General features: G+C 45.0%; 3 protein-coding genes across 9 annotated transcripts; all 3 read left to right on the top strand.

Annotated features, from left to right (window-relative positions):
* Window positions 1-20: 20 nt before the first annotated feature.
* LOC147048703 (uncharacterized) lies at window positions 21-2,899 on the top strand. The gene is made up of 8 exons (XM_085923793.1): window positions 21-168; window positions 439-1,518; window positions 1,573-1,667; window positions 1,733-1,780; window positions 1,852-2,076; window positions 2,154-2,331; window positions 2,427-2,600; window positions 2,684-2,899. The coding sequence occupies exons 1-8, from the start codon at window positions 120-122 to the stop codon at window positions 2,773-2,775; spliced, it is 1,941 nt and encodes a 646-aa protein (XP_085779919.1). The 5' UTR covers window positions 21-119; the 3' UTR covers window positions 2,776-2,899.
* A 167-nt stretch (window positions 2,900-3,066) lies between these two features.
* manbal (mannosidase beta like) lies at window positions 3,067-4,165 on the top strand. Its single transcript, XM_085924292.1, has 3 exons — window positions 3,067-3,258; window positions 3,675-3,834; window positions 3,901-4,165. The coding sequence occupies exons 2-3, from the start codon at window positions 3,685-3,687 to the stop codon at window positions 4,009-4,011; spliced, it is 261 nt and encodes an 86-aa protein (XP_085780418.1). The 5' UTR covers window positions 3,067-3,258; window positions 3,675-3,684; the 3' UTR covers window positions 4,012-4,165.
* Window positions 4,166-4,995: 830 nt separating this feature from the next.
* Window positions 4,996-18,992, top strand: LOC147048701 (proto-oncogene tyrosine-protein kinase Src). 7 transcript variants are annotated; one of them, XM_085923689.1, is made up of 14 exons: window positions 4,996-5,420; window positions 5,909-6,043; window positions 10,039-10,321; window positions 11,266-11,365; window positions 12,065-12,232; window positions 12,707-12,805; window positions 12,875-12,978; window positions 14,975-15,124; window positions 15,184-15,339; window positions 15,699-15,878; window positions 16,193-16,269; window positions 16,337-16,490; window positions 17,109-17,240; window positions 17,409-18,992. In XM_085923689.1, the coding sequence occupies exons 3-14, from the start codon at window positions 10,051-10,053 to the stop codon at window positions 17,615-17,617; spliced, it is 1,800 nt and encodes a 599-aa protein (XP_085779815.1). In that variant the 5' UTR covers window positions 4,996-5,420; window positions 5,909-6,043; window positions 10,039-10,050; the 3' UTR covers window positions 17,618-18,992. The 7 variants fall into 7 exon arrangements, with proteins under 7 accessions (XP_085779815.1, XP_085779817.1, XP_085779813.1 ...); XM_085923691.1 differs by lacking the exon at window positions 5,909-6,043 and having other exon boundaries at window positions 10,043-10,321; XM_085923687.1 differs by lacking the exon at window positions 5,909-6,043 and having other exon boundaries at window positions 4,997-5,420.
* Window positions 18,993-27,944: the final 8,952 nt, after the last annotated feature.

Raw genomic sequence — 27,944 nt, 5'->3', positions numbered from 1 at the left:
ATGTATAAAGGAATAGGTGTTAATAATGCCTATATGCAGTCGTGTGCACCATATGTCGCAAATGGCAAAACCATTTCTGTGCTTATAATAACCCTTTTCTCCCTCGCACATGAAACGCCATGGACAAACTTGGGATCTTTAATTTCCCATCCCGTGACGACTATTTGGGTGCGTATACTCAAAAGGAAATATGGAGCCTTGCTTTCAAGTGCTCCAAAAACTACTTTCAATGGAATCAAGCTAAGCATAAAGCTGCCTGTCAATTATAAATAATTCACAGATTGGCTTTGTCTCTGCCAGGATATCTAATTTTAGAGCCCAAACCCGTCTTGAATTGACATGAGAAAATGATACGAGGCTGTTCAATAAATGGCTAGCTAACATGGGTTTGATTCCACTTCTCATGCTGAATGTAAGTTGCTTTTCTATCCATTCCAGAGAACCAAGAAAATGTGTTCAGGAATTTTCAAGGGAAACTTCGAAATGGCAAATGTTTCAAAAAAACATGCGACATAACCCCGAAGGTCAGAGAATTAACAGAGAAGACGCTTGAGCTCGCACCTGCTCAAAAGACCAACAGGAAGGTTGACACCACGCCTCCAAACCAGAAGGTCAAAGCAAGTAAACAAAAGGCTAACACAAAAAGAGACGCCGTCCGATGGACACAGACACTTAAAGGTTCAACGTTACCCGCGAAGACTGACGGGACCATAGTAAAGTTTTGTACCCAACCTGAAACGCCAATCAGGGAACAGGAGTGCAAAGCGAGCAAATCACCCACGAAGGTCACAAGGACCGGGATAGGTTCTGGCCTGAAACAAAAGACTGTCACAAGTCCGCAAAGACTCAAAGCCAAAAAGTCACCTGTGAAGGCTGTGCAAGTTAATGGAATGAGGAAAAAAACTGGCGTCCAATCTGAGGCTCACACAAGGAAGCGCAAGGTCAAAATTGCAGAAATGCCACCAAAAGGGAGCAAACTCAAATCGGGCTCAAAGCAAAAGACAACAACTAAGCAAAGAGACAAAGCCAAAAAGCTGCCAGTCAAAGCTGGGCCAGCGAAAGAAATGACCGGCACATTACAGGAACCCCACCCATCCCAGACAAAGCGCAAGGCTGCTGATACGAGGCAAGATGCCACCAGAAAGAGGCACCGGCTTGAAAATTGCAAAAAGGCCGCCAACAGACAATCTGGCGCAAGCGTCCAAAGGGAACGCAGAGCCGTTCAGGTGTCAGCCAAGGCGACCCAAGTGAAAGACAACCCAAACCCAGAGGCCTTCATAAGGAAGCAGAAGATCATAGATCAAGTTTCAGTCGAGGCTGTGCACAAGAGAGAAAACAACAAACCATGTGCTACCAAACCAGAGAGTTTAATAGGCCAATGTGAGAAAACAGTGCCACCTAGAGGAGCTTTGGGAGACAAATCATCCACGGTGCCAGCAGAGAGGGAGTCTTTCCTGAAACCAAAGACTTCTTTCTTAGACCAAGTGAAAACCATTCTCTTAAGTGCAACAAGCAGAGGTAAGGTGATACTTTCACATGTGTTCCGGTAAATCCTGATGTGTTTGTGCGCAGCCACCTTTGAGACCAAATATGAGAAGTTTGCCAAGATCGGCGAAGGAGGCTTTGGTTCAGTCTATGCCGGTCACAGGAAAACTGATTCTAATCCAGTAAGTAGGCGCTTTGCACCCTTCAAAGACGTTCCTTCCCGATGCTAACCAAATGTTTCCTGAAGGTGGCCATCAAATACATCCCCAAGACAAAAGTTAAAAATGTCCCATTGGTGAGTGCTTCACACCATATTGGCCTTCATCCCGCTGAATTATGTTTTCATGGATTTCCACTGGCTCATAGAGCATCAATGGAAAAGTGCAGAAGGTCCCCTTGGAGGCCATCTTTATGCTGCAAGCATCCAGTATCAAGAATTTGGATGGGAAATCAGCAGTAATATCACTGCTGGAAATCTTCGATTTGGAGAAAGAGCTCGTTCTGATTATGGAGAGGCCCGTCCACTCTGTGGCATTGTCCACATACTTGATGCGGCGGACACTCGGCCTCCTTGAGGAGGATGAGGCAAAGGTGAGAACGGCGTTACACCACATACCCGCGGCCGTAACTTTGAAATTGTTGATGGGTTCCAACTTGTCCATCGTCAGTATATCATGAAGCAGCTGGTAGACGCCGCCATCAAAATGCACGCTGCCAACATCTTCCATCGAGATCTAAAGCAGGAAAACATTCTACTGGAGGCCTCACCCGGCATCACTCGAGTGCGGGTGATAGATTTTGGCTGTAGCTGCTTAGTTAGCATGGAACCGTACCATGATTATTTTGGTAAGACTGATTGATCTTAAGCTTGTGGCACTCCTGATGTGTGTCAATTGACAGAGTCATTGTTGTTCTGGCCATTTTTGGTTTTATTTTTGTAGGAACCTTGAAATATGCTCCTCCAGAGTATACACACAAGCGTCCATATTGCGCTGGTCCGACCACCGTGTGGCACCTGGGTGCGCTGCTCTTTGAACTGCTGGACGGGACGCAACGCTTTGACACCTGCATGTTCCTTTCTGAAGGCCTTAAACTGAATAGGGATTTGTCTGAGGGTGAGATATTGTGAATAATTTGCATTCCTACCTACAACACTATCATTGCAACCTTAACATTATTGTGCTTTTTTTCCTATCAGATTGTGGAGATTTTTTGTGGATGTGCTTGAGTTTAGACCCAACTCAACGGTGCACGCTGGAGCAGATGCAGTGGCATCCATGGCTACTCTGATACCTTCCGACTTCACGGATATCACGATTATTATTGTTTTTTTTAACATGAACCTAATGGGTGATTGAATCTCTTGCAATGTAAATAAGTCGTTTTTTGGTATGAAATGGACAAATAAATATATGAAGCCTTTGTAAACTCTATGATTTCAGCCTCAACAAGAATTACTCTCAGATTTCCGTCGTCATTTGCAAACTGATGCTTTGGAAAACATGACAAATGACCAAAGTGAATCAATCAGGTTAGAAAAAGGGCAGCGTTCGATGCTCACAAGTCACCGCTAGAGGACGACACTCCGCAAAGTCGCTACCTAGGAACCGGAAATACATTTATGAAGACCTACGCCACTTCCTGTAAAAGGTTTTATTTTCATATAATGCGTGTGCCAACGTTTCTCCAAATTGCTCTTCGTTGTACGAGTTGTTGCTAAGCAGTTTTTCATCCACCATCTATTTGGAACAAAGAACGGCTGTTACAGTTCTGGTATGTTTTATTTGGCGTTTCAACGCAGCCTCTCGGCGTTTTGTTGCGTTCAAGGGACTGTTAGCAGCGTCGTAAACTAGCATTAACAGGACAACATTTACGCATACAAAGGTAGTTTGTGGCATTTGGTTTTGTGCTTATATTGCATAAGGAATAAGTCAAAAATGTACACATCAACATAACTGGTTGTGTCAAGGTTTCTCTAACGTTACATTGTGCTGTCCTTTACGATAGTATCACGGCGCATTGTTACGTTGGAGGGATTTTTGGCTGCGTCCTCAAGTCGTTTTTGCAGGACAACGTCAAAGGAAACGAGTAGAAGTGTTCAAGTGAAACAGAACTCCAGCAAACATGTCGAACTGACCTTCCATATGTATGCTAGGAAATCCCTGAAATTGTTCTTATGTATTCCTCAGGTTCCTAAAGATGTCTGCAGAAATGGACTTGTCTCCTCCAGAAGTTCCCGAAGCTACATTTGTCGAGAGCCTGCTGCGCTATGGCCTCTTCCTTGGTGCCATCTTCCAGCTAATTTGCATCCTGGCAATCATTGTGCCCACCTCCAAAGGGCATGAAAAGGTATCCATCGGTCAGTATTTTTTTCAACAGTGCTTCCACTAAATCCTTCTGGTTCTGTGTGTGTAGGAGGAGGCCGAGTCCACCAATGGCAAGGCAGCAGATCATGCAAAGAAACCCAAAGCGGCGGTGCCTCAAATAAGGCCAAAATCCAAGAAGGAGAGCAAAAAGAAGCGATAGCTGTGCGTCGAAACGGAGCTTTGTCATGTTTTAGTCACGATTGCTCTTCAAAGTATATGCAACACTGCAGTTGACATCTTGTTTTGTCTGTGTTTGTTGTTTTTTCTATGATCTCCATTCATTTTTAAAAAATAAACATTGGCAATTAAATGCATTGACTGTCATGATCGTGTCTTTTTATGACATTGCTGACTTTACTGCAGTTGGGTGATGTAATATCCTGACTTTTTGTAATAGCTGTTTCCCAATAAAGGTAAAACCCTCAAAGACGTAAAAAAAAAAGAATAAAAAGCCTTGTTATTGGGCCCAATCCAACCTTTTGTAGGGCAGTACAGTACATTTTTGAGCATTCTAATAAAATCTAGAATCTTAGGATCTGGAAAAAAAGGAACCTGCGCTGCGATGACGTCGAATTGGGACACAGCTATTGACTCATTTTGAATGGCGTGACTTCCTGATGCGCTTTACCATTGTTGCAACAGAGGATTAGATCGTTTTACAGAAGGCAAGCTATTTTTAGTGAGAAACATTATTATTGTTTGAAAATTAGGTCTTCTTGCATTTGTGCACTCGCCGCCATTTCGGAGCATACATATTTGTACATGAAATGGAGTTGTATATAGAATTGTTTTATGATTGCATGTCGCGAATCAAAAGTTATTTTCACTTGAACATATTTCTTCTTCATTTAGTTGAGCTGTATAGGTGAAATAGGTCACATTGTTAATAATAGGAAGAGGTTTGGAATAAAAATCAACTTGGTTTTATCTTTTAAAAATTGATTTGTCGAAATGGGTGGATAGATGTTTGAAATAGACTTTCCGGATTATGTTTTGAAATAAAAGATGTTTCGAAGATGACCGGGAGACGAGCGCGTTGATCATGCCTGCCTACACCTTCAGCGTGAATCCGCGCGACGCGCGTCAGCATCTTTACGTGAATTCAGACTACACGCTGCCCAATAAGCACGCTCCGTCGTGGGCTTTTCTGTTTTGTCTTTCTTTCTTTCCTCAGTTTCCTTCCACGGGGGTGGGGTGGACATGATGTCTGCTCCACACTCCAGTCAGCCTGCCTCCTCCTACCGCGTCGCGTCGACGCACGGACGCGCCGCTAGGGCTCCTCGCCGTAGAACGTAGTAGAAGAGGCAGCTTTGTCCGCCTGAAGCCGGCCTACTCACTGACAATCGGCGTGTACCCATACCGAGAGAAGAAGATGCACCCCCCGCCGTGACCTCCGCTTCCTCTTCTTCTTCTCCTCCTCCTCCTCCTCCTCCTCCTCCATCTGATTGTATCGAAATTCGCTAAATGGGATTCACCAGCGTTTCCACAGCAACGTGCACTTATGAAGACGAGCGAGAGGATCTATTAAGCCGTCTCTGATTTGTGTTGGGCTTGATCTCAAGGAAAAAGGTGAGTCGATTTATATCATTTGGCCCATTGTAAATGGTGATTTCAAAAGCCAGCCACTGCACAAACGTGGTGAGAGCGTCCGTCCATTCATCGCCCGGTTCCATTCAAGTAAAACGAGGGTCGGGTCCATCCACAAACGTTTGTTGTCGTGGATCCTGCAACCTCCGAGCCTTACACGCAACAAAAGCGACGCGCATTGGGCAAAATATCACGCCTGCTGCCCAGGCTCCCTCGTTTATTATTAGGCGAAGGCAAAAAAAAAAAAAAAAAAAGGCAACAATCCATTGAAATTCAAAATGGAGCAGCACCTGTTTCGACTCATCTCTAGCCGAATCAGCCTGATCAGCAACACTTTCACTCCTAATTTGTGTGTGTGTGTGTGTGTGTGTGTGGGGGGGGGGTCTTTTAAGCCGTTTCCCTCAGATGTTGTGGAATGCTTTGTCCATATTCTTTTTTTTTTTTTGACCGACCCCCTGTCATTTTGACAGCTGTTACTCCGGCTGGCAGCGCGCACCCTAGCCCAGCCCAGCGCAGCCCAGCCCAGCCCAGGCCAGCGCAGCCCAGGCAAGCCCAGGCCAGGCCAGCCACCCCTTCGCCAACAACTGGACTTCCCAAACATTCATGTAAAGCCGATTGATTTTATTCTGTTCGTTATTAGTGTCATCCATTTATCCCACAATTCTTCTTGAAAAGTAGTGGACAAACAATGATCATTTCAAAAGAAATATGGCACCCCCCCCCCCCCCCCCCCATTATCAATGGATTGTTTCATTTTCACTACAAATTCATGAGCTGTGTCCTCCAAACTATGACAGAAAAGTTGGCACAAAAGATATGCAATGGTGCCTTGAGATATTTGACTTTTCATGGTCTGAGAAATTGTTGGACAATTTGATTTGATTGTGACGCACGGTAAACATTTCTTCAAAAGAAAAAAACAGCTTCAAGCTCTGCCACTCCTTGTTGAAGTTGACTGTCAAACTAGTTTTGCTATAATAAAGCAAAGAATACTTAAAGAGGAAGTCAAGTGAAAAATCTTTTGTGGCAGTTATTCAGGTATGCCAAATTTTCAAATCAAGAATCGTAACCTTAATTTAGGAGTGAGCAGTTGTTACCTGAGCCAGCCCTTAGGCATCCGTCGTCATGAACGTGTTTGAAAAGGATGAGTGCCATAAGCTTGACTGAATGTGCCATCTGAGCACAATGTATGGATAAGCTCAATAGCAACAATGTTTTATACAGTACAATGCAGATCTCTGTGACTGATGAGTAGAGACGGCATCGGCACACAATCCGGGGCAATTTTTCACCTTGTGAGGTAGTATCCGCCACCTGTCTACTTCCCTTCACACTGCTTGTAAACACAATCTTTATTGCGGGTCGCCGTTGCGCGTAAAGGCCACCGACAGAGCGGGGCAGGAAAATGACCTGGCAATTTTCTGCTTTCAAAGGTACTATGAGAAATGTGACAACCTCATGCAGCCCTTTTCACTACCTGTAAGGTATTCCATGATTCATTCTCGACTTGTTTGCTTCTTAACAAGTCCCGTCAACTATTGACACCTCAATTAACACGCCGTCGTTCATTTACAAAGAGTGCAGCGCCTCCGCAGTGAACTAGCGTTCAACCTCCGACCTCCTTTGCCGAATTAGTAAACATTGCACACGGGCAAGACTCGCAGCCAGAGCCAGAGCCAGCGCTCGCAGATGTTCGGAGAGGGAAGTGCTTTTTAATCAGGCAAATGCCAGCATCCTCTGCCTGTCTTCCACCTCTTGACAGGCTGCGAGATAGAACTTTAAAAAAAAAAAAAAAAAGCACTTGATGGCAACGTGCATTGTTTTGTTTTTGGCCCCAAATTGCCGACGGCCTCTCTTCACCTGTATGCGTGGATGTAAAGCGGCGTACAGACGGTCAGGCCAAATGATAGCAATTTCTTTCTCATCGTGAATGTTTTGTGACGCTCTCATTGGACTTAAACATTGGCAGCCACGACTTCCTTCCCTCGCTGCAGCAACTGTTACCGTCTGTTGTGACTCATTCACATTTGTCACGGCCAAATGTTCACATTGGGATTATTATAAATATTGAATGAGGGGAATAAAGAAGTCCACAGCGCAATTTAACCAGATAGAGCCATGTTTGCCATTCTACATTGGTTATTGCAGCTTGACATGTTTGAGAAGCCAAGCAATGTCATGGTGACACTCAACGTATGTATTTGGAACTCTCAGTGCCAAACGCAATTCATCCTGGCGTCCTTGAAAAACACTTTTTATTTTTGGAAATAGAACTAATTAGAATGTACCATTTCCAATTTCCAGACATGTTTGGTTGCGCCCACTTTATCAGAATAATAGGATGCTCCTCTGTAAAAGTGACTACTTGTGGTCATCTTGAATTCAACTGTGGCATCCAATATTAAGTCTACTTGATTTTGCAGCAATATGTAATGCATAAGTACCAGTCAAGCTTTCATCCTCCCTCCCTCCTTCCTTCCCATTGTCTTCACTGATCATTTGTTCTGAGTGGCGCAGTCTGGTTCTGGCACAAGTGTCGGAAACTATGTGTCACTCCACTTGTCATTCATTTGACCTCTTCTGAAGAATGCCTGCCACTCCATTTCTTTTGACCCAAGTTACGCTTGGAGCGGCGTGTCTGCACATTTTGACACTAGTTTGCCCATATGAGGAGAAGGTCAGATGCAGACTGAGATGCTTTAGGTGGGCTCTTCCGCTACCAATATTATCATAAATATTCCATCTCATAGGCAGCCCCCATACAGAAAATGGACGGCTAGATTTTGACCGTTGACACATTTAACACATTCCAGTCCATCACTTTCAGCAGACCTAATATTGTAGCCGAGTGACTCACCACAAGGATGCCTTCACCCCCCAAGATCTTGGCCAGAGTCGAATTAAAGCTCTCATGACCTCACTCGCGCCTACATGCCTTCATCAGCCTTATGCTTTGGCATACCTGTATGTTCTATTTTAATATAAAGAAAGCCAGCTGTATAGCAACACCTACACGTTCCTTTTTTAGGACCACCGGCACTTCCTCATTCCCCGTTTTTTTTTTTAATAGACTCCTCAGACTCGGAAAAAAACAACAACAACCCATGTGTCGGAAAAAGGATGTGAGATGCTAGCGAGGTTGGGCGCGAGAGCTTCCCAGGGACTCGGGAACAGCTGCTCATACGCACTCACGTCGGTGCGCACTGTCTGGAACTGAGAGTGCCTCCATCCACAGGAGGAACAAGGCTGCATGTCTCTGTTTCAGGCCGCCTGAAATAGCTGCTCTCGCAATGAGTCATCTTCAGCTTCCCACAGGGAGGTCTGCACTTGTGCTGCCAACACACTCGTGTAGACAATGTCACAACTTTCCGGGGATGCACCCAACTTGTCTTTGTCGACACTCGTGGAGATGATTCTCGGCTGACTGTAATCGATGCCCCCCCAGGCATCAAAGTAGCCCCAGGAAGCATTTGTCAATGATTCCCTCCCTCCTACCACTGACAATTTCTCTAAAACTGCTCAAGTTCCTCTAAAATGTGTGCGGGCTATTCCTGTGTGTACACTTGAAATCCGTACCTTCATCTTTTGTTCAGAATCAGCACAGGTAACTGACATCCTTGCAGCATCACGCTTTTAGTGGATCATTTGTGTCACGCGCATTCCAAAGTTATTTCCACATACTTCAAGGAGAAGATGTCAGCCATTTTCCTTCTAAGACAAGGTTGGATTCCCAAGCGTTGTCGTCCCCTAAATGCATCACAGACCTTGTTCCAAATCTGTTGTGATGCTTCAAAACAAGCAAACATGGGTACCCACAACACAAAATCGTTTCAGTTGGGTGCAAACAATTGCAGAGAACCAAGTTTGCCAGTATCATTCTGCTAATGAACAAGTCCAAAAATTGCTGGCAAACAGAATTACAAGCACATAATCTAGCCAGCCGCCAAGTTGTATCCGAGTAGCTTGGCTCAGCATAGCACAAGTCTCCTTCTCTTTAATGCGCATTGATTCAATCCAAATTGATTGGCCAGAGCGCCAACTGCTTTGTCTGTGTGTGTGTGTTGACATTGTCAAGGTGTCCTGCTCTGCTCGGCCCGTTTGCCTGTCAAACAGTTGGAATAGAACCTGGAGCCCCTCCAAGGCTTCTGTTTGGCGCTCTTTGTCCAAATGTTTGCCTTTACCGGGATGGAGGGACTCTCTGAATGTTTGAAGTTTCAGGCTGCTGGCTGGGTAGTGCACGCGGTGATGTCACTTCACGAAAGGTGCTTTGACAGCTCGATTACAAATGACTTATTGAGCATTGCAAGCGCAATGCAAGTTAAATAGGGCAGTCAATGGAAGGCCTCCATGTTTTTGGGTTATCACTGAGATTTATCACTGCTGCACAAAAAGGGAAGCGTTCGCCCCGTTTAAGGAAGTTTTTGCTGGGCTTTGTTCTCTTGGTGTGCGGAATCATTACATCGGTAAATGTTTGCTTGACTTGAGGAAGAGACAACAGTTTTCAAATGTACACCTGAGGCGAAGCCAACGTCAATTCTAACCTCGGTGAAGACGAGTGAGCCATCCTTACTGGTTAACTCATCACTGGTTCTCATTCCAGCCAGGTCTGCACATGGGGGCGGGCAAGAGCAAGCCCAAGGAACCGGGCCAGCGCTCCATGAGCGTGGACGGCACCATCGGGACGGGCTCCGACAGCGGACACTTCCACCACCTGGGTCCCGCCCAGCAGACCCAAACCCCCAACAGGAGCCCGGCGGTGGGCACGGGCCGGCGGGGATACCAGGGATACCAGCACGCGCCCACCAACACTCCCGAGATGGCTCTCTTCGGAGGAGTTGACCACACGGGCGCTGTCACGTCGCCTCAGAGAGGACCTTTGGCAGGTATGGTTTCCACTTAGGACATTGCACAACATCAAATATTGCTCACATCAATAGAAGCAACATATTGTATGTCTTGCCCAAAAATGGACTTTGTTGTCAAATTTGCCAGCAATAATTGCACCAAGTAATCATCACCAAAAAATTGGATACATTGGAATGTCAAGGACAAAATATATTGTCAGACCACCCAAATGGTTTGTGAGGTTGCTCCTGCTTGCTCACAAAGAAACATCTGAGAAAATGTATTTTGCTCTTATCAATGTCAGTTTTGAGACGATTTCCCGGACAACAGAAATGTTGAGTCACGTCAAGAGGGAAGGCGGAAGTAGCCCCCCCCCCCCCTCCTCCTCTCCCCTCCTGTCCAACCTTCGCCTGTGAAATAAACTTGACGTTAAAAGGCTGCTCAGCGCTCTGCAGACTTGACATTAAGCCTTAATGTGTCTAGACTGGCCAGATGGTTGAACTCTTGTTTTTGCGCTCTCCTCACATATAATGGTCAGCATTTGTGTTGGGATGACACATCTTTTCTAGGAAGTACCGTCGTTCAAAGCTGCTGCTATATGAGGGTTTTTTCCATCAAAGTCAGCAAAAGACAGATTACTGGATGCCTCATCTTGCCGTGTGGGATCTTTCAAGAATTTCAAAAATAACTGAAATCAATAAAATCATAGAAAGAATAATCAATGAAGTCATCAATTCTAAAAATATCAAAGAGTGACAATTCTGGTGTCGTGTCATGTGCTGCTGAGTTTATAACCTTGCATGTTTTTTGTTTCTCTTGTCATGTGGAGGGTTGCAAAAAAAATATTTTTAAAAATGATACATGTATCCGTTCCACAGCTGCAAGCTGCATGTCAATAAACCATGAGAAATTGTTCAATTTTGACCTAAAAAGCAGACAATCGAATGAACTTGAACACATCTTCCTGTGCACTTTCTTGCAGGAGGTGTCACCACATTTGTGGCACTTTATGACTATGAGTCACGGACGGCGTCCGATCTGACCTTTCGAAAAGGCGACCGGCTGCAGATTGTCAACAACACGTAAGAACCCACCTTCCACCATGTGTGTTTTGTTTTATGATTTATTAACAGATGTGTCTGTGCATGTTTCAGTAAATGCACCAAACTGTAAATGTCAAGGATGTAAACAATTCACAAAAATGACAAATGAAAGTTTGGATTTGTATTGTCTTGAGATACGAATGACTTCATTTTTTCCAGGTACTGCACGTCGGCTCATTGGCAGCTAGTGAATTCAAAAAGAGGCTTTGAGCTTTTTAGTGTCACTCCTAGTTGATGTTTTGTCTCAAAATAACAAAACGTATTCTACTTGGTGCTTTTAGAACACGCACAAAGTTTTCCCATATAGCGTAACGGCAGAAATAAAATGCCACAGACGGGCAAACAGATCCTCTACGTTATTTTATGACTTTATTTTTCTAGAAAGTACAACGTTATAAACTGTTAGCTAAAAAATATCCCTTTTTTTGTACCTCTATTGGCTTCCTCTCAGTTTCCTGCCATGTTTTTTTTTTTTCTTTCTGGTGGTTGGGACGACATAGTAGGGCTGAACCAAAATGAATCTTTAATATATGATGTGTCTAAATAGAACATCAAGAGCATCCAGAAATCTAAGCATCTTCCATTGGAAAATGTACACTGACCGCCAGAGCGCTCCCCGGTTCTTCTGTACTCAAATGATGTAACGTAGTATGTCGGCTTTGCTGTGTCGTCCCACAGCGTGTTGGCCACCTCCGCTGTCTGTCTGAGTGCTGCTCGCCTCGCCTCGTCTCGCCTCGCCTTGCTGTGTTTTGATGTGTCTGCTGTGTCTGTTATCTCCCTCTCTCTCTCCCCCTATCTCGCTCTCTCACGCCTCATGGTCTCTCCTAGGAAAAAGTACAGCTTCAGGTCAGTATCCTTAAAAGACAAATCTTTCGCTATCTCTTTCTCCGCACTAATGCTGATCCACACGCGTTTGTATAGAGACATAGTGTACAAAGATAGTCGGCTGGTAATGAGGTGTCTCCTCGGTCATTGTTCATCTTAATAACCAATAATGCCCCAAAAAAAAGCTAATGCATTTGGGTGGCTGTCATTTCTAACATGCAATCAAGAATGTAAGAATTCAATCCATTTCTTTTCAGTGGGTCAGCATGTGCTAAGCTTGGGGCTTCTCATCAGATAAGACTTTTTTGCTATGACACAGTGACTCCAAATAATGCGTATTGCAACTCCCGACAGCCTGTTGTGTCTGCACAAGTGACCTTTGTAGCCACCTACTAAAAGCTATTCAATCCACACTGACTATCATGAAATATGGAGTGAGCTTCCTGTTAATTCAATTGGGTTTTTTTGTGTGTGTGTCTGCGGTTGCCATGGCAGAGAAGGGGACTGGTGGTTAGCTCGCTCCCTGACAACCGGAGAGAGCGGTTACATCCCCAGCAACTATGTGGCGCCGTCCGACTCCATTCAAGCAGAAGAGTACGTCACACGTACCTGATACCTATACTGTACTGTAACGCAACTAACCTCCGTGGCTACTTTTGGCAGGTGGTATTTTGGGAAGATAACTCGGCGAGACTCGGAAAGGATCCTTTTGAATTTACAGAATAGACGAGGAACCTTCCTGGTGAGGGAGAGCGAAACCACAAAAGGTGAGACGGCGGGCTTCTCCGTGACCTTTTGGGCCTTGCAAATGGTGGGAGATCAACAAAAGAGATTAGCCGTGCCTTCCATTCGAAATTCCAATCTCATTTCAAAACTTGGTTAAAAGGTTCATCGAACGATAATGTCCTGTTGATGTCTTAAGACTCTTCGTATCAAATTTGATCCTTTTTCATTCATTCCAAAAAAGCACTTGAAGAGTTGTGATCAAGTGGAAAGAAAGTTCATTGAAGTGACAGTTGCCCTTTTCACGTTGGTAGGAATTGATCACTTCCACACAGGTTTTATCGACTAGTCCTTGGCCACCACTGGAATATTTCATGGACTGTTCAGGAGGCGCCAGCAGACACTGCTGAGCAAATTAAGCAATGGAAATGTTATCATGAAATATGTGAGGAAGTATCAGTACGTTTTAACAAGCTTGTAAAAAATGTAGGTAAGCCTCGGAGGTATCGTGCATGTGGAAAATATGCACACTTCACATTTGGTCATTTTTCAGCCTTATTCCAAGATTGAGCAAAGACTTTTGGAGGATTTGGCCAGTTGCATTTTGAGATAGATGATAAAATCAGTAGAGCAAATTTTCTTGACTGAAAATATGACTGCACATCCTTCTTATACTGTATGGGATTGTGTGCAGAATTTCAAGGGGAACAATGTGGAATAAGGCTGCAACGTAAAATGGGGAAAAAATCAACAAAGACAATGTTGCTCATGACAAGCGCAATTAAAAAGCCAGCTAGCTTCCTATTCAACCCCAGCTGGGCATTTGAATCATGAGAAAGTAGGAAGTGATGACGTCTGACCATCCCCGGCGGACTTTTGCGTGTGTCACTGTGGACGCCAAGCGAACAAACTGTTAATTGAGCCAATTTGTACCAGACGGGAGCTCGTAATGACGTGTGCCTTTGTTCTCCAAATACTGCCTTGGCATTCCCTGTCACATACAGTGGCTGAGTGAGTGAGTAGGGGGGGGGGTTGTTTTTGAAGGAAGCGCCTGTGTGTGTGTGGGGGGGGTGAATCACAGTGTCAGAAGTAGGTCATCCTACAAGGGTGCTGCAATTCTCTCCTGGCTACAAGCCCCACTTCACCATGAGAGTGAAAGGGGAGGGGACGGGCGATCTCATTCGATCAAATGTGATTCCCATGATGACAAGTGTGTCGCATTGTGTGCCAATGGCGTCAGATGCGTGACTCACCTCAAAAAGGTGGCGTCATTGTTTACATCAACCACTGCCGCAAAAGGCTGAGTCGTGCCTTTACTAGCTTGACCGTATGCCAGCTATTTTTGTCACCGTGTCTGAATGTCACGTCGATGAATAGGTACCCCAAGGATCAGGATTTTCAGGAGTGACAGTTTCCCTCCATATATACAGTGCTGGACCAATGGCAAGTCTAGTTTGCATTACCATGATGACCAGCGGCGGGGCCTGAACATTACCAGAGTGGGAGCAGAGCCCAGAACTGTATTTGAACTCACAGAGGCAGCATTGTCCCAATTGGCATAGTGATATTTCAATGACAAATAGTGAACAAGACATTTTCATGTTGCGATAACGACAATTTCCACTTGAGTGGAACTCAAGTGTACTACAACCGAGAGGGTGCAATTAATTCAGTTTGCTTTCTAAAAAAATAAAATAAAAAGACAGTTTGTTACAAAGCATTTACTTTGGGATTTAAAAAAATGAGATATGTGTGGGTGCAAAGACTCTTTCCTTGGTATTTCCTACCAAATGCAACATGCAAAGTAGGTTGGTGAATCTCTAGTTAGCCCCGAACAAAAGTGTCAAGTGACATTCTCATAAATCACAGAGTTAAGCGTAAAAGAGGACAAATGGTACTCGCGCATTCTCGGGGCTCCTATAGGGGCCAGCGGGGAGTTGCCCCACCCCAGCACAGCTGTTGGCAAATGCCAGCGAGCAGCTGTCCCAGACGCCTGCCACATTCTTATTCTCTATACTTTTTTTTTTTTTTTTCTCCTAGGAGCTTACTGTCTTTCGGTGCTGGATTACGACAACACCAAAGGCCTGAATGTGAAACATTACAAGATCAGAAAGCTGGATAGCGGGGGCTTCTACATCACGTCCCGCACGCAGTTCACCAGCCTGCAGCAGCTCGTCTTCCATTATCGCAGTAAGTACCCAAGGAAGAAAGAAAGAAAACCATTGCTGACGTCTCGCATTGTCTTAAAGAGCACTCCGATGGGCTGTGCCACGCCCTGACGGATGTGTGCCCCGTGGCCAAGCCTCAGACCCAGGGACTGGCTCGCGATGCCTGGGAGATCCCTCGAGAGTCCCTCCGGCTTGACCTCAAACTCGGCCAGGGCTGCTTCGGAGAGGTCTGGATGGGTAAGAAGTGCACTGTACTGCAATGCGCTATTTTTAAACTTGTGAAGTTCAAACTAAAGCACATTTCACCTGTTTTCTGCGTGGCGTGGCATTCCCAATATGACACTTTGATGTCAATTCCAGTCAGCAGCTGAGAATGGTAGCCTGTCCAAACGGCGGCGCCCTATCGTGGATCAAAATGGGTGGATTCATCTCGCTCATTCTTATTCCACCAATACTAATCAGAATACTGTGTTTGGGAACACGGAACGTATTTGGAAAAAAAGTGACTCGACGTCACTTTAAAAAATTGGGGAAATTAGTTTTGGATAAAAAAGAAAAGAAACGTAACCCTAACCCCTGCTTTTTTTTGGGGTCAGGCACGTGGAATGGTACAACGCGGGTGGCCATCAAGACCCTGAAACCGGGCACCATGTCACCAGAGGCCTTCCTGCAGGAAGCGCAAGTCATGAAGAAACTCAGGCACGAGAAGTTGGTTCAGCTCTACGCCGTGGTATCCGAGGAACCCATCTACATCGTCACTGAGTACATGAGCCAAGGTGATTTGGGTTTTTTTTCTCTCTCTCTTTTTATGACTTCATAAACTTTCCTCAAATTGGCTGGAGACCAAAGTCAGCCGGGACAGGCGCCAGCAGAGCCGCTTGACCCTAGTGCGGAAAAGTGCGATATGAAATCGTACATTTCATTCATTGGCCATTTCATCAGGTACTACGTATTCAGAAGTACGTAAAACGAGGGCATCCCAAATTAGAGTAACATTCCGTCTAATACAGTGGGCCAATGAGTAAGACTCAATTAGATCCCTTGAAGTGTCTGGCGCTTTTTAAATGCTGTGTTTATCTGTGCTCTGCAGGCAGCCTACTGGACTTCCTCAAAGGAGAAGCGGGAAAAATGCTTCGACTGCCTCAGCTGGTGGACATGGCCGCTCAGGTTGGGCCGCATCCCAAAATTCCACCGTGATACCGAGGCGTGAGACGCCATTTCACCTTTGATCCAGATCGCAGCGGGGATGGCGTATGTGGAGAGGATGAACTACGTGCACAGAGACCTACGTGCCGCCAACATCCTGGTGGGAGACAACCTGGTGTGCAAGGTGGCCGACTTTGGACTGGCCAGACTCATTGAAGACAACGAGTACACTGCCAGACAGGGTGCGTCCGTCTCGTGTTCTCCACAGTTTGTGGACAAACTCCTGTCTATTTTCTCCATAAATTGTACATTTCCTGTAGGCTGGCCAATTTCAATTGGGATTTTTTTCCATGTACATTTAAAGTAAGACATCAGATACGGACGACTGTGTTTACATAGAGGATTATTAAATGTAATGCTCATGAAATTGCATCGAACACACATTGGCGCTTTGTTAGAGGTTCCTATCTAAAACTCTTCTAGGTCCTTTTAGTACCGTATTTTTGGGAGTAAAAGTCGCATCAGCCATAAAATGCACAATAAAGAGGAAAAAAAACATGTCTAAGTCGCACCGGAGTTTAAGTCGCATTTTGGGGGAAATTTATTTGACAAAATCCAACACTTTGACTTTAATTCAAAAACAGCAAAACTTTACAATAACAACAAGAAATTTTGAAAATTTGTAAATAATTTCACATATAAGTCGCTCCTGAGTATAAGTCAAACTATGAAAAAAAACGCGACTTATACTCCAAAAAATACGGTAATCAATGTTACAGATTTCTGACTTTAGAATTTTACAGGTAACAAATGTTTTGGTTGGCTGAATGTTTTCTTTCCCCCTCCCCATATTTCATCAGGCGCCAAGTTCCCCATCAAGTGGACGGCGCCCGAGGCGGCACTCTACGGCCGTTTCACTATCAAGTCAGACGTGTGGTCCTTCGGGGTGCTGCTGACAGAGCTGGCCACCAAAGGCCGAGTTCCTTATCCAGGTAAAGCCTTAAAGCCACAATTTGGAGCAGGGTCAGCAACCTTTATGAAACTGACCTACATATTAGGTGTGGAACGTGAGAATTGCGACCCCAAGTGGCCACTGCACGTACAGTATCTGCAAAATGAACTAATAAAGCCAACATACAACGGGTCGCTTCCCTTTGCAGGCATGGTAAACCGCGAGGTCCTGGACCAGGTAGAGCGCGGCTACCGGATGCCCTGCCCGTCCGAGTGTCCCGGCTCCCTGCACGAGCTCATGCTCTCCTGCTGGCGGAAGGACCCTGAAGAACGGCCCACCTTTGAATACCTACAGGGCTTTCTGGAGGACTACTTCACCTCCACGGAACCCCAGTACCAGCCTGGGGAGAACCTATAGAAGCGCACATGGGCGCAAATTTACACACACACACACGCACACACGCACGCACGCACGCAAGCACACACTGCCACACTCAAAACACAGTCTGCACTAAAAGCACCTCAGAGGAACACAAAATCCTGTGAGGAAGCCTCTGTGCCGTCAAGGACCCAGACTGGAGACTTTGAGGAGTGAGATGCAAGACTGACGTGAAAGGGTCCAAACAAAAGGGGAGAAAAGGTCTTATGAAACTTCCTGTACTTTTTTTTCCCCTCCCGCAAATGACACTGGGCCCAAAAGCCCATTTTAGGCTCTCTGAAAAAGCGGGCAACTTTTCTCCAGAATGACGTGAACACTGGGAGCCATATCTGGGGTGTAAAAGTTCCATCAAAGTAAATTGGGAGTCTTCACGCATCATGGTACCTTTCGTTGCTCAAATTATTTTTTGCGTCTGAAGTTTGCTAGCAAAAAAAATAAATCAACTTAGCTCATATATGGGCAAACTGGAAAGAAACAACCTTCAATTTTCTAAAGTTTTTTTTCCCCAATTTCCGGTATTTATCCAGCAGAGAAGTTTGGAGAAGACGTCTCCCTTCCTGTTGTGTTAAAAGCAATTCTGATGCATTTCATCTTCAGTTTTTGCGGGCTGTCCCTCCACTTTTTGAGTGCTGCTATCGCTGCTTTATTGTTCTTGGAACCCCGTGGTGTTTACGTGGAGATGATCGCAGTCAAGATAATCATTAAGCATGCGTGCTTGAACCAAGCTGGCTCAGGTAACTTCTGCCAAAACCAGCGAGGCATTTTGGTGTCAGTCGTCACCTACGGTCAGTCCCAAACTGCCGTTTTACTAGCTGAAGTTTAAATTTGGTATTTGTAACGATTTCCTTCAAACTTTATTATTATTTGTTTTAATCCCCTAACGTTTTGAACTTAATCATTTTATTGTTGACAAAGCTGAAGTGGCTCTAGATTTGCTGACATGGCCACACTCCCCCAAAATGTGTGTTGCCCCCAATTTTTCGCCTTGTTTGCAGTTGGAGGTTTTGCTCTCTAGAAACAATTGGATGGAAAGTCATTTGAGCATTTATTTCTCTGCATCTGTGCCAAAAGAATACGAGTCCTGTCCGTTCGTCCGTCCGTCCGTTTACTCTGAGAGGGAGCTGAACTATGCTTTGAGAATAAATCCCCGGTTAGTTAGTTTGATGGAAATGAGGTCATTCTGTTCAAAGGAAGAAAATGGGATTGATTTGGAAAGCAGTTAAGCATGCTTTTTGTGGCGCCTTTGTAATTCTGCTGTACATTGACCACGCTGTGTTTGGTTACTACGCGGATGGATTCCATATCATTTCATCCACTGTCGTCGCACTGTACATAATAAAGCACTCCAAACGTTGCTTTTGTATCATAATGGCAGGCAGATATGTATTTATGTTGGCTGTCACTCACTGAATTTTTCTCCATCAGTAGATCAAATCAGTTTGCTGCCAACCTATATAACAATGACAGAAGCAGCAATAAGAGTCCTCACACAAACAGACCCAGTGTTGTGTTCAAGAGTGAATTTAAAAGGATACGCACCCCTGGGTGGTGGCATTTGAACAGGGGACTTTTTCTATCTTCTATATTTCAGGGGTGGCCAACCTACTGCCTACAGTAGCATTCGAAACACAGTTTATCTTTTCAAATTTAAAAGGCACATTGTTTCAACATTTTAGAGCGAGCGTTCATGACGTTAGTTACATTCGTTATGGGATTTTCTGCATTTAATGTTTTATTTTCAAAAATGAGGAGCTAATGAATTTATGTTGTTAAAGTCATGAAAGAAATAATCATTTCAACAACAAAAGATATATGCAATACAGTATACATGAAGAAATTTCATCAATGGCACCAGACTTAAAGAATTGGCAAAAGGTTACCCACCCCGAGGTGGATTTGCAACCCCTCAAGTATTTGGACAAGATTTTGAAATCATGAGGTCAAAGATGTAAATAGTATCGTCTGACTGTGACTATCAAGTAATTACTGTACTCTTTTATCCAACTGAGGCTTATTGTTTCGTATTTTCTACCTAATGTGATCCCAGGAGGTTTTAATGAGATGCTACTGTTTTTGCTTGTTTTTTCATATACCCATATACACAACACAATTTGGGCTTGACTTAAAGTTCCAAGAGCAACAACAGTGTTCCTTTTTATTTCCCCTTCATTTTTTTGTGTTTGTTGTGACTCACTGAAGAGGAAAAAATAGGATGTGTGAATAAAGCCAAGGTCTGATTGGAAAATGTGTGCCATGATTTCATGTAATTGCTTTTCATGTGAATTGGATTTTTTGGAATAAATCTATGCAGTTCAAACAGACGTCACGGCCACAACAGGAAGGTGAGCATTTCATTTTGTTTGTAATTTGATTGAAATGGGTATTGTGTCACTTTCTTTTCTTTAAATGTGCAATAAATTCTATTTCAAGTGTGTTTTGATAAGAGGCTGTGTGGGTGCTGTCCACTTGTAATTCACTTTATGTATGAATGATTCAAGATATCTTTTGCGAGATTTATTTTCCCACGTGCCTTGACCTGCTGTGACCATTTTGTCCACAAGGAGGCAGTTCAAGGTCGGAGGATCATTTTTCCCAGCTATTGTGGAAGACCGGCCGGCCGGCCACCTGCTGTTTTTTTGTGCATCTGCATCTTTTCCCCATTTGCGGAGTCGTGGTGTGAGTCATTTATCTCACTTATCCAGACCATGTCAAAGCTCCATCTGTGAAAACAGTAAAGACACACACACAACACACACACACACACACACACACACACACACACACACACATGATAGTGGATGGAAGACACAGGAAGCATCGTGCAGCATTTGCTGTTTGTTTTTTGCACTGCACTCACTCTCAGTAGCATGGCAACCATACGAAGAAGTTGCCTCTATTTCTTCAAGCGTTACTTTCATGTAACACACATTTACTGCAGGTGGTGCAGTAGAGCAGCAACCCGAAATAAAGAAGTCCTCCAACATGCAACTTTGTCTGTTCATCTTTTAGAGTCTTTATTGGTTTCATTATTTTTGGCATTGTTTTTCATGTCTTTTCTGTTCTATTGTCAATCTATGTACATGCATATATGGGAGGACGCCGGAGTAGCAGTTGCCTTGTTCGTTCAAATTCCTTTGGGCATAATCCACTGAAAGCTTGCTTCTGCAAATCCTCTTTTAATAATGCAGACATATCTGGAGCAGCAGTCTTATCCACTCACCGTGACTATCCCACCTCCCTTCTCATCTTGAACCAACCTGGCTGACTTTGCCCCAATCTTGACCCCACTTCCTTAATCCTAACATCCACCTCCTCCAACATTATGAATGAATGCATGCTGCTAAGCCATGATGGATGTGCACTTTGTCCCATGACCTAGTCAGAAGGGTGTGTGGGGGGTTCCCTGCTGGAGACAAGTGGTCAAAAAGACCATCCATAAATGTCAAGTCCCCCCGCCGGGAGCACCGTCAGAGAGTCGCTCGGGGTGGCATTTTACGGCAACATTAGAAATTCACGCTGAGCAATGTTATTTGGGAGCTTTCCCTCATGCCCGCATCTCGGAGCCCCCCAGTAAACATCCTCCGCCCTTCCGAGTTGTGAAGCCTTTGCGTATGTTTGTGTGTAGAGCCTTGTCGGAGGAGCAGGAATCAAGGACCGAGACGGATTCTGAGCCACCTGCGTGTTATCCAGGGCGGGCCCCCGTAATCCCTTCTGCCCTTTGTATGCCCCCTGCACGCACATCCAGACTTGTTGTCCAAGGTCAGACAGTCACTGTATTCAATTTTCACGCTGTTTCAACACCTTGCACCCGAGTTGTGCATTACATGAGTTCATAAATTCCGTGTGAAATACTTGCATACCAAATTTCAACCGTGTCGGCGAACATGGATGAAAAAAATATAAATGTGTTCTTTAAAGTCTTAGGCGTGAGAAAATAAAAAAACAAAACCCGAAATGAGACAACCCTCAAGCATTTTTCTTTTTTTTGTCTTGTCACGACCGGAGCAGACTAATTGTCGGCGGCACCATCTTGCCTGTCTGGTGCTGCTGATACAATACAGATGAAAGTCGGGGAAAGAAAGGGAACAAAAGTTCCAGGGGGTCAGGAGCCGAGCAGACCACAGGCTGCTGAGAAATTATCAGCATAGATGGGAATCTTGAGCAAAAAGAAAATCCCAATGATACAGCTTGGGGGCATTCCTATTCACTTCTTCTCTTTGGGATCCTGGAGGCCAAATGGCTTTTTATCATCTTTGGAATGTGCCGGCTGATGTTTGAGCGCAGAGACACAAAGACAAGAAGCAGCCAAACCTCTCAATCACTCCTAATCATTTCCATTCGCTTTGCTTTGCTTTGCTGCGGGCAAGCGGTGGATTCTTTGGACGCTTATCTTCACACAGAATCTTTTCTGGACGCAGCCAACAGTTTTAACTCACTGACGATTTGTTTCGGAGCATTTCAGTAGGTGCGAACACACACAGGATGGAAACATGATATCCATGGTGTGCACTGTGCAATACATTTTCCATAAAGAGATTCATGGCCCTTCATTTTTCAAGAAGTCTGAATGTTTAACTGTTCCTAGAATTAGGAATGAATCATTAATACTGATAATTATTCAAATGTTTTAGCGGTCCCTGATGGTCCGGCGATTAGGATGCGGAGCTTTCACCAGGTTTGACTCCTGGTCAGGAAACCATATGCAGCCATAGTGTAAATGCAAGGCTTGGTTGGGCATCTGGCCTAAAAACCCAGCCATGTACAAAAACAGATATTGTGAAAAGCCCAAAGGAGCCGTGCCAAACAAGTGTTTTAGCGGGCTACTTCCTGGCTGCTGGACAACCATTTACAAATGGAAGCTTACACTTGCTTCATAGCTGTGCTCTTGTTTAATGAGGGAGGAGCAGAGGGAGGTAAGACACCCCAAAAAAATAAAAAGAAGCCACAGCTGAACATCTGCTGTGCTTGGCTGACCCTGGACACCTTCCCAGATTTCCACTCTGACTCCCACAGACACTTTTATCCAAGCCTAGAAGATTCTTCATCCCTGACCTGAGGAGGAGAAGGAGGAACAGGCCACAGGGGGATGGAAGGATAAAAAGCACAAAAAAACGAGGTTATGTGTGAGAAGCGGAAAAGAAGAACATGGGAGCTGGTGGTCTCCAAACACAACAATGTTTGGGCCTAATGAAATGTTTATGATAGCTGAGCACTGTGCTGATTCAGTGATGAGCTCACTTATGCAGTCTTGGCAGCAAATGATCCTCTCCTTCAAAATCTTCCTTTTCTTCCAGACGGCAGCTCAAGTTCTTGCAAAAGCAAACTCATTTAGGCTTCCAATCCAAACATTTCATACAAGTCTGTAAAACCTTAAAGGGCTTGGAGGAAAATACTATACACTTCTCCACTTGTGGAATGTTCCGTGGTCTTCTTGCGCCGTGCTTTCGTTCACGCTTGTAGAAAGAAAGAGACACCTCCACTTTGGATTTGGTCAAAATGATTTGATGTGTGGCAAAACACAAAACCAATTGTGATTCAGAGTCAAGTCACCTTTTGTACAATATGATCATTTATTTGGCCTTGGTTGAAATGTCTATCTTGACAGCCATTTTGTTTTCACCCCAGAGCAAAGTAAAGGAGCGTGGAAGGTGTTTTTCCAAATGTCCGTCTCGTGGTCTCCACAGTGGCTCTTTGTGTGGCCCCCACAGGGCACGTGGCTCCGGCTAATGCGCCAGCTACCTCGCTTAGCCCGGCGGAATTTGACGCTGCTGGGGTCACAGTGGAGGGAATGTGCGCAATCGCTTTGAACATTCACTGGATTGTCATATCTCCACAATTGAAGAAATTCGTCTTTTCAGCAGTTTTCCAGCGTGTCGTGTCTTTAGAAAGAAATGTATGAATTGACTGTATGCATAAACCAGCCGCATTTCAAGAATTCCCAATCCCGTGATTGGTATGCGTTCCATGTGATCTCGGGAACACGCCTCTTCTGCTTTCTTTGGTGATCCCTCTATTTCAGGCCCACATTATCAAAATCAATCAAAAACATTTGTGTGTGCACGCGCTAATTTGAAGTTCAACAAAATGGTGCCAACTAAATAAATGGTGGGGGGCGATTTTGTGCTCGAGGAGGTCAGGTCAGCGTTTCATTTACTCATGGTTGAGAATTCCCTTCAAAGGGTATCATCGCAACGTGTCACTAGGCCCTGGGATGTTTTTTTTTTTTTTTAGTAGAGTATGCAGAGGCAGGAGTCAACGTGTCGCTGTCACGCTGCGCCATCAAGCCATCGCTGTTTACTCCAGCAGCCATTTTCTTCAAAAAGAGAAGAAGGGGAATGGGGGTAACAGGATCCCACAATGAAAGCCATTCTCTTGAAAGATCACTAAATGTGTGTAATTCAATTCCCTCCCGCATGCCTCCCGTCCCGTATCGTGGCTGCGTGTCTCTAGGGGGCCAGAAAACAAATAATAGTCCAGAAAACCTAAAGAGGTCGGAGTCATAAATACACGCGGGCTTTGTAAGACGTCACAGATGGCGAATTATGGCTATGCTCCAGTGTCTTCATAAATTAAGCATCTTAAAATGTCGGCCAGTAGGAATTGGAAAGAACAAGTGAGGGGGGGGGCTGGAGATGACTTGCAACTGGGCCACAATCAAGCTTACGACTTCTTTTTTCAGCATTTACATCTCGGACAATGGGGCCATGGTTTGGTCATTTTTTCAAGCCAGATGATGAAACATTTCAAGGGGACACACACTCTATACAAACATGCATACTTCCACCATCATCTGCTCTCAAGTAGGAGTACAAGAATCACACCCCACCTTCCTAATTGAGGTCTCGTCATACAAAAAAAAAAAAAAAATCATGCTGCATTTGGGTATTTACGAGAAAGCAATGGTTCCCGCCAAGTAGCCCCGAGTGATTCGTGATTACGAGTGCCGCACTCCAACGCGATTGGAGAACTCCAGCCTTCCCGATTTCTTGCCAGAAAACGAATCTTGCGCTGGATCAGACCCCGTGTCATAAATCAAACACACCTCCGGTGTTTCAAGCGACCCGGGTCAGCTACCATTGTGTCTCATATCCTCCATTTTATCGCCTTGTTCCAAAAAAAACGTGATTTGGACTCATGACTTGAAAGGGGCTTGCTCCCTTCTTGGTCCCACCAATGAGATTAGTTGGAGACAGTAAAGTGAGAGCTGATGTCGAGCCTGCTGGGAACCTTGGCGTGGAGCCTTCTCTTCTGCTGCCAAGAAACAACTTTACCTTATCACGTATGTCATGTCAAATGTTTCCATAACACAATAGTTTCCATTTCATGCCCTTACAAATGAAATCATACATGTTTCAAACGGTATAGTCTGAAATCGGATTTTTGTCTTTCATGCAATCTTTTTTTTTCATTATCTTGAAGGCATTATTCTGCAAGGATTCGATTAAAAATCCATCCAAAAATGATTCTCTTAGGCTAATATTATCTCAATTGCTTTTTCATCAGTGTTCTGATTTTTCCCATCGGTTCTCTTGGACCTGCCACGACATGTTCAGTTTTTCCCTATCGAAAGACGCACAAACAGAGAGAAGAGAGACTTTCTTATCGCTCTGATGCAAATAGCTGGCGTGGCTTTAAAGTGCCTTTCGGAAAGAGAGTCAACAGGTCTGCTAGGAGTCCTGCTCCACTGAGAATAAAAGAAAGTTCAAATAAAGCAATCACATTGAAACTCTTGTGAAATGGAAAGCAGCGCCTCACTGCCACCCTTTAAAGTGCCTCTGATTAAGTGCAAATAAACTTCCGCTGTTCAAGCACCAACGCGATTGGATGCAGGCAGGCAGGCAGGTAGGCAGGCAGGCAGGCAGGCAGGCAGGTAGGCAGGTAGGTAGGTAGGCAGCCAAGCAGGCAGGCAGGCAGGCAGCCAGGGCAGGGCAGGGCAGGGCAGGGCAGGGCAGGGCAGGGCAGGGCAGGGCAGGGCAGGGCAGGGTAGGTGGGCAGCCAGGCAGGCAGGTCATCAAAGCGTTCAAGTGAGGCATTGAAGGATGAGTGCCTATCGTAGCCTGCATCTCCTCATCAGCAACAAGAATGGAAAAAGAATCAAAACACAGCACATTAGACCTCACCTGCTGGCAAAACAAACACGCCTGACTGACGCGCTCTGCATCGTGGGCCTCGGTCGGTCCAAAAGGATAACGTGTGAACCATAGGAGACGCTTCCTGCCTTTTGCAGATAACAAGCTGACATGTCAATGTGTGCTGATTAAAGCATGGAGCCACCGACCGACCGCCTGTCTGCAGCTGGCTCACTTTCAGAGTGTTTGCGTGTTGGCAAAGATAACTTTGCAGCAAGGGTGGAAGGAGAAACATGAATGAAGCCACTATAAAGTGTATAGGATGTATGTATGGGATGGCTGAGTTTTGGGGTTTGTGTTTTCACACTGTATCTGTGGTTTGATATGGACATTTTGGGTTTGTTTTTGTGTAAATATGACAGTGTATGTGTATCTGTGTTTGCATTTGTGTGCTTGGGAATCTGTGGTTTGTGTGTCCAAAAGTCTAATTTCTACCTGTGCTTCTATAAGTGTACTATATTCATCTGCATAAATGTGTGTTTATGTATCAGCGTGTGTGTACATTCAAGTGATTGTGCCGCTACGTTGACAAACACACACACACACACACACACACACACACACACAGCGAGGCCACCGTAGTCGTTGGCCACACTGAGGTATTAGTTACAGGTTGGGGGGGATTTATTTGATGATAAAATAGTGCGGGCTGTGGACTGTATGCGTTCCCTGTGCCCGCTATTTATGGGCCAACCCTTTAAGATGTGTGTGTATCTCTATGCACATTCCAGAGTGGATCAAAGCGTCTGACACCCCTGGCAACGTCATCCTGAGGGAGCCCAGTCAGATTTGGGATCTGAGATCTCCCTCCCCCAAGCAGCACCAGCCTCGCACCTCATCCCACAAGCCCCTTCCCTCCCCTCTCTCTGTGGGGTCCGTCACAGTCGGTCAGTTAAAGCTCAGCCACAGGTGCCCATCAACAATCCCATTCGTGATGAGATCTTGTTGCTGCTTTTCAACCTGAAAGTGGGGAATTCGAATTTTCAGAAAAGATGTCTTTGCAAAATGATGGGGCTGGCTCCAAGTTGTCATTTCACTTGTCATGGCATCGCTTGGTCACCGCACACAAAACATATGTGAATTTCAAGTACTTTAAAAGGTTAGCCAAACAAAATGCTGATCTTTAAGGATTCCCGCAGCTCAAAAATTCAACTTAGATGTGGCTGTTTGTTGCAGCAAGCAAAAGAACATCATGCATAAAAAAAAAAAAAGTTCTTTTTGTTGTTGAAATTTCAAAGTGTTTGGCAGTGCAGATGAAGCTTGCCTGGAGTCATAACAACTTTGTGTCAACGCACTCCAACACTTGGCTAGTGCATAAGTAATCATTTGAAATTTGCTATAGAGAGAACAACCCGTCCTCTGGACAAATGTGTCACAGTTGATGTCAAAAATCTGGAAAGTGTTTGGCATGGAAAAAAAGCCCTCAAACATCTCCTTTTGCCATCATCACACGATGTTCACGTGCCTTGATGTAAATACAAGCATACTTGTGTGACTGTGGTGTTTATATGAGTTGCTTATAGAAAGCTCCATGTTTGTGGGATGATTGGGCCAAGGATCTCTATTTGGTCTCTAAACACGGAACGGACGGAATACGTAAACAACAAACGCAGAAGAAGAAACAGCCGGACAGATGACAGACCGAAAGAAAAGAGCCATCAATGATAATGGCATGGAGCCTATTGCTGTTGAGCATATTACAAATCAAAACATGTTGCGTGATGTGTGGTGGAGCAAGAGGACGGACCCCCTTGACGGCGCTGCGGTCAGCCCACCCGCAGTCCATGTGCTTCCAAGTCTCCCTTTTGAGGGCCACGCCAGTGGTCAGCAGAGTCAACACAATCCACGTGACTGAGGCGCTCTAATAAGGTGCCATATGTGTGCAGCCATCAGAGGACAAATGGAAAGATGATTCAAATGTATGAAAGTCCTCCTGATAAAAAGATGGATTTTCATGATGGGACCATACTTGAGGTGGAAAACGGTCAAGATAGCCACATCTCAGAGAGGATGGTTAACGGGCGAGCAATTACGTCGCCGGCGGCCACATTAAGACGTCACAGGAAAAGAAATTGAACAGCGACATCTTGTTTGAGAATTTCCCGCCAGCCCGCCCGGCCGGCCGCCGGCCCGCCGCGCCCAGGGAGCCACAGACCTCACCGTCAACACTTTTCTCT

This window comes from Syngnathus leptorhynchus, chromosome 11 (genome assembly GCF_054491065.1).
Source record: "Syngnathus leptorhynchus isolate UIUO chromosome 11, UIUO_Slep, whole genome shotgun sequence".
NCBI lineage: Eukaryota > Metazoa > Chordata > Actinopteri > Syngnathiformes > Syngnathidae > Syngnathus > Syngnathus leptorhynchus.
Note: the sequence above shows the minus strand (reverse complement) of the source record. Positions and strands in the feature narration are given on the sequence as shown.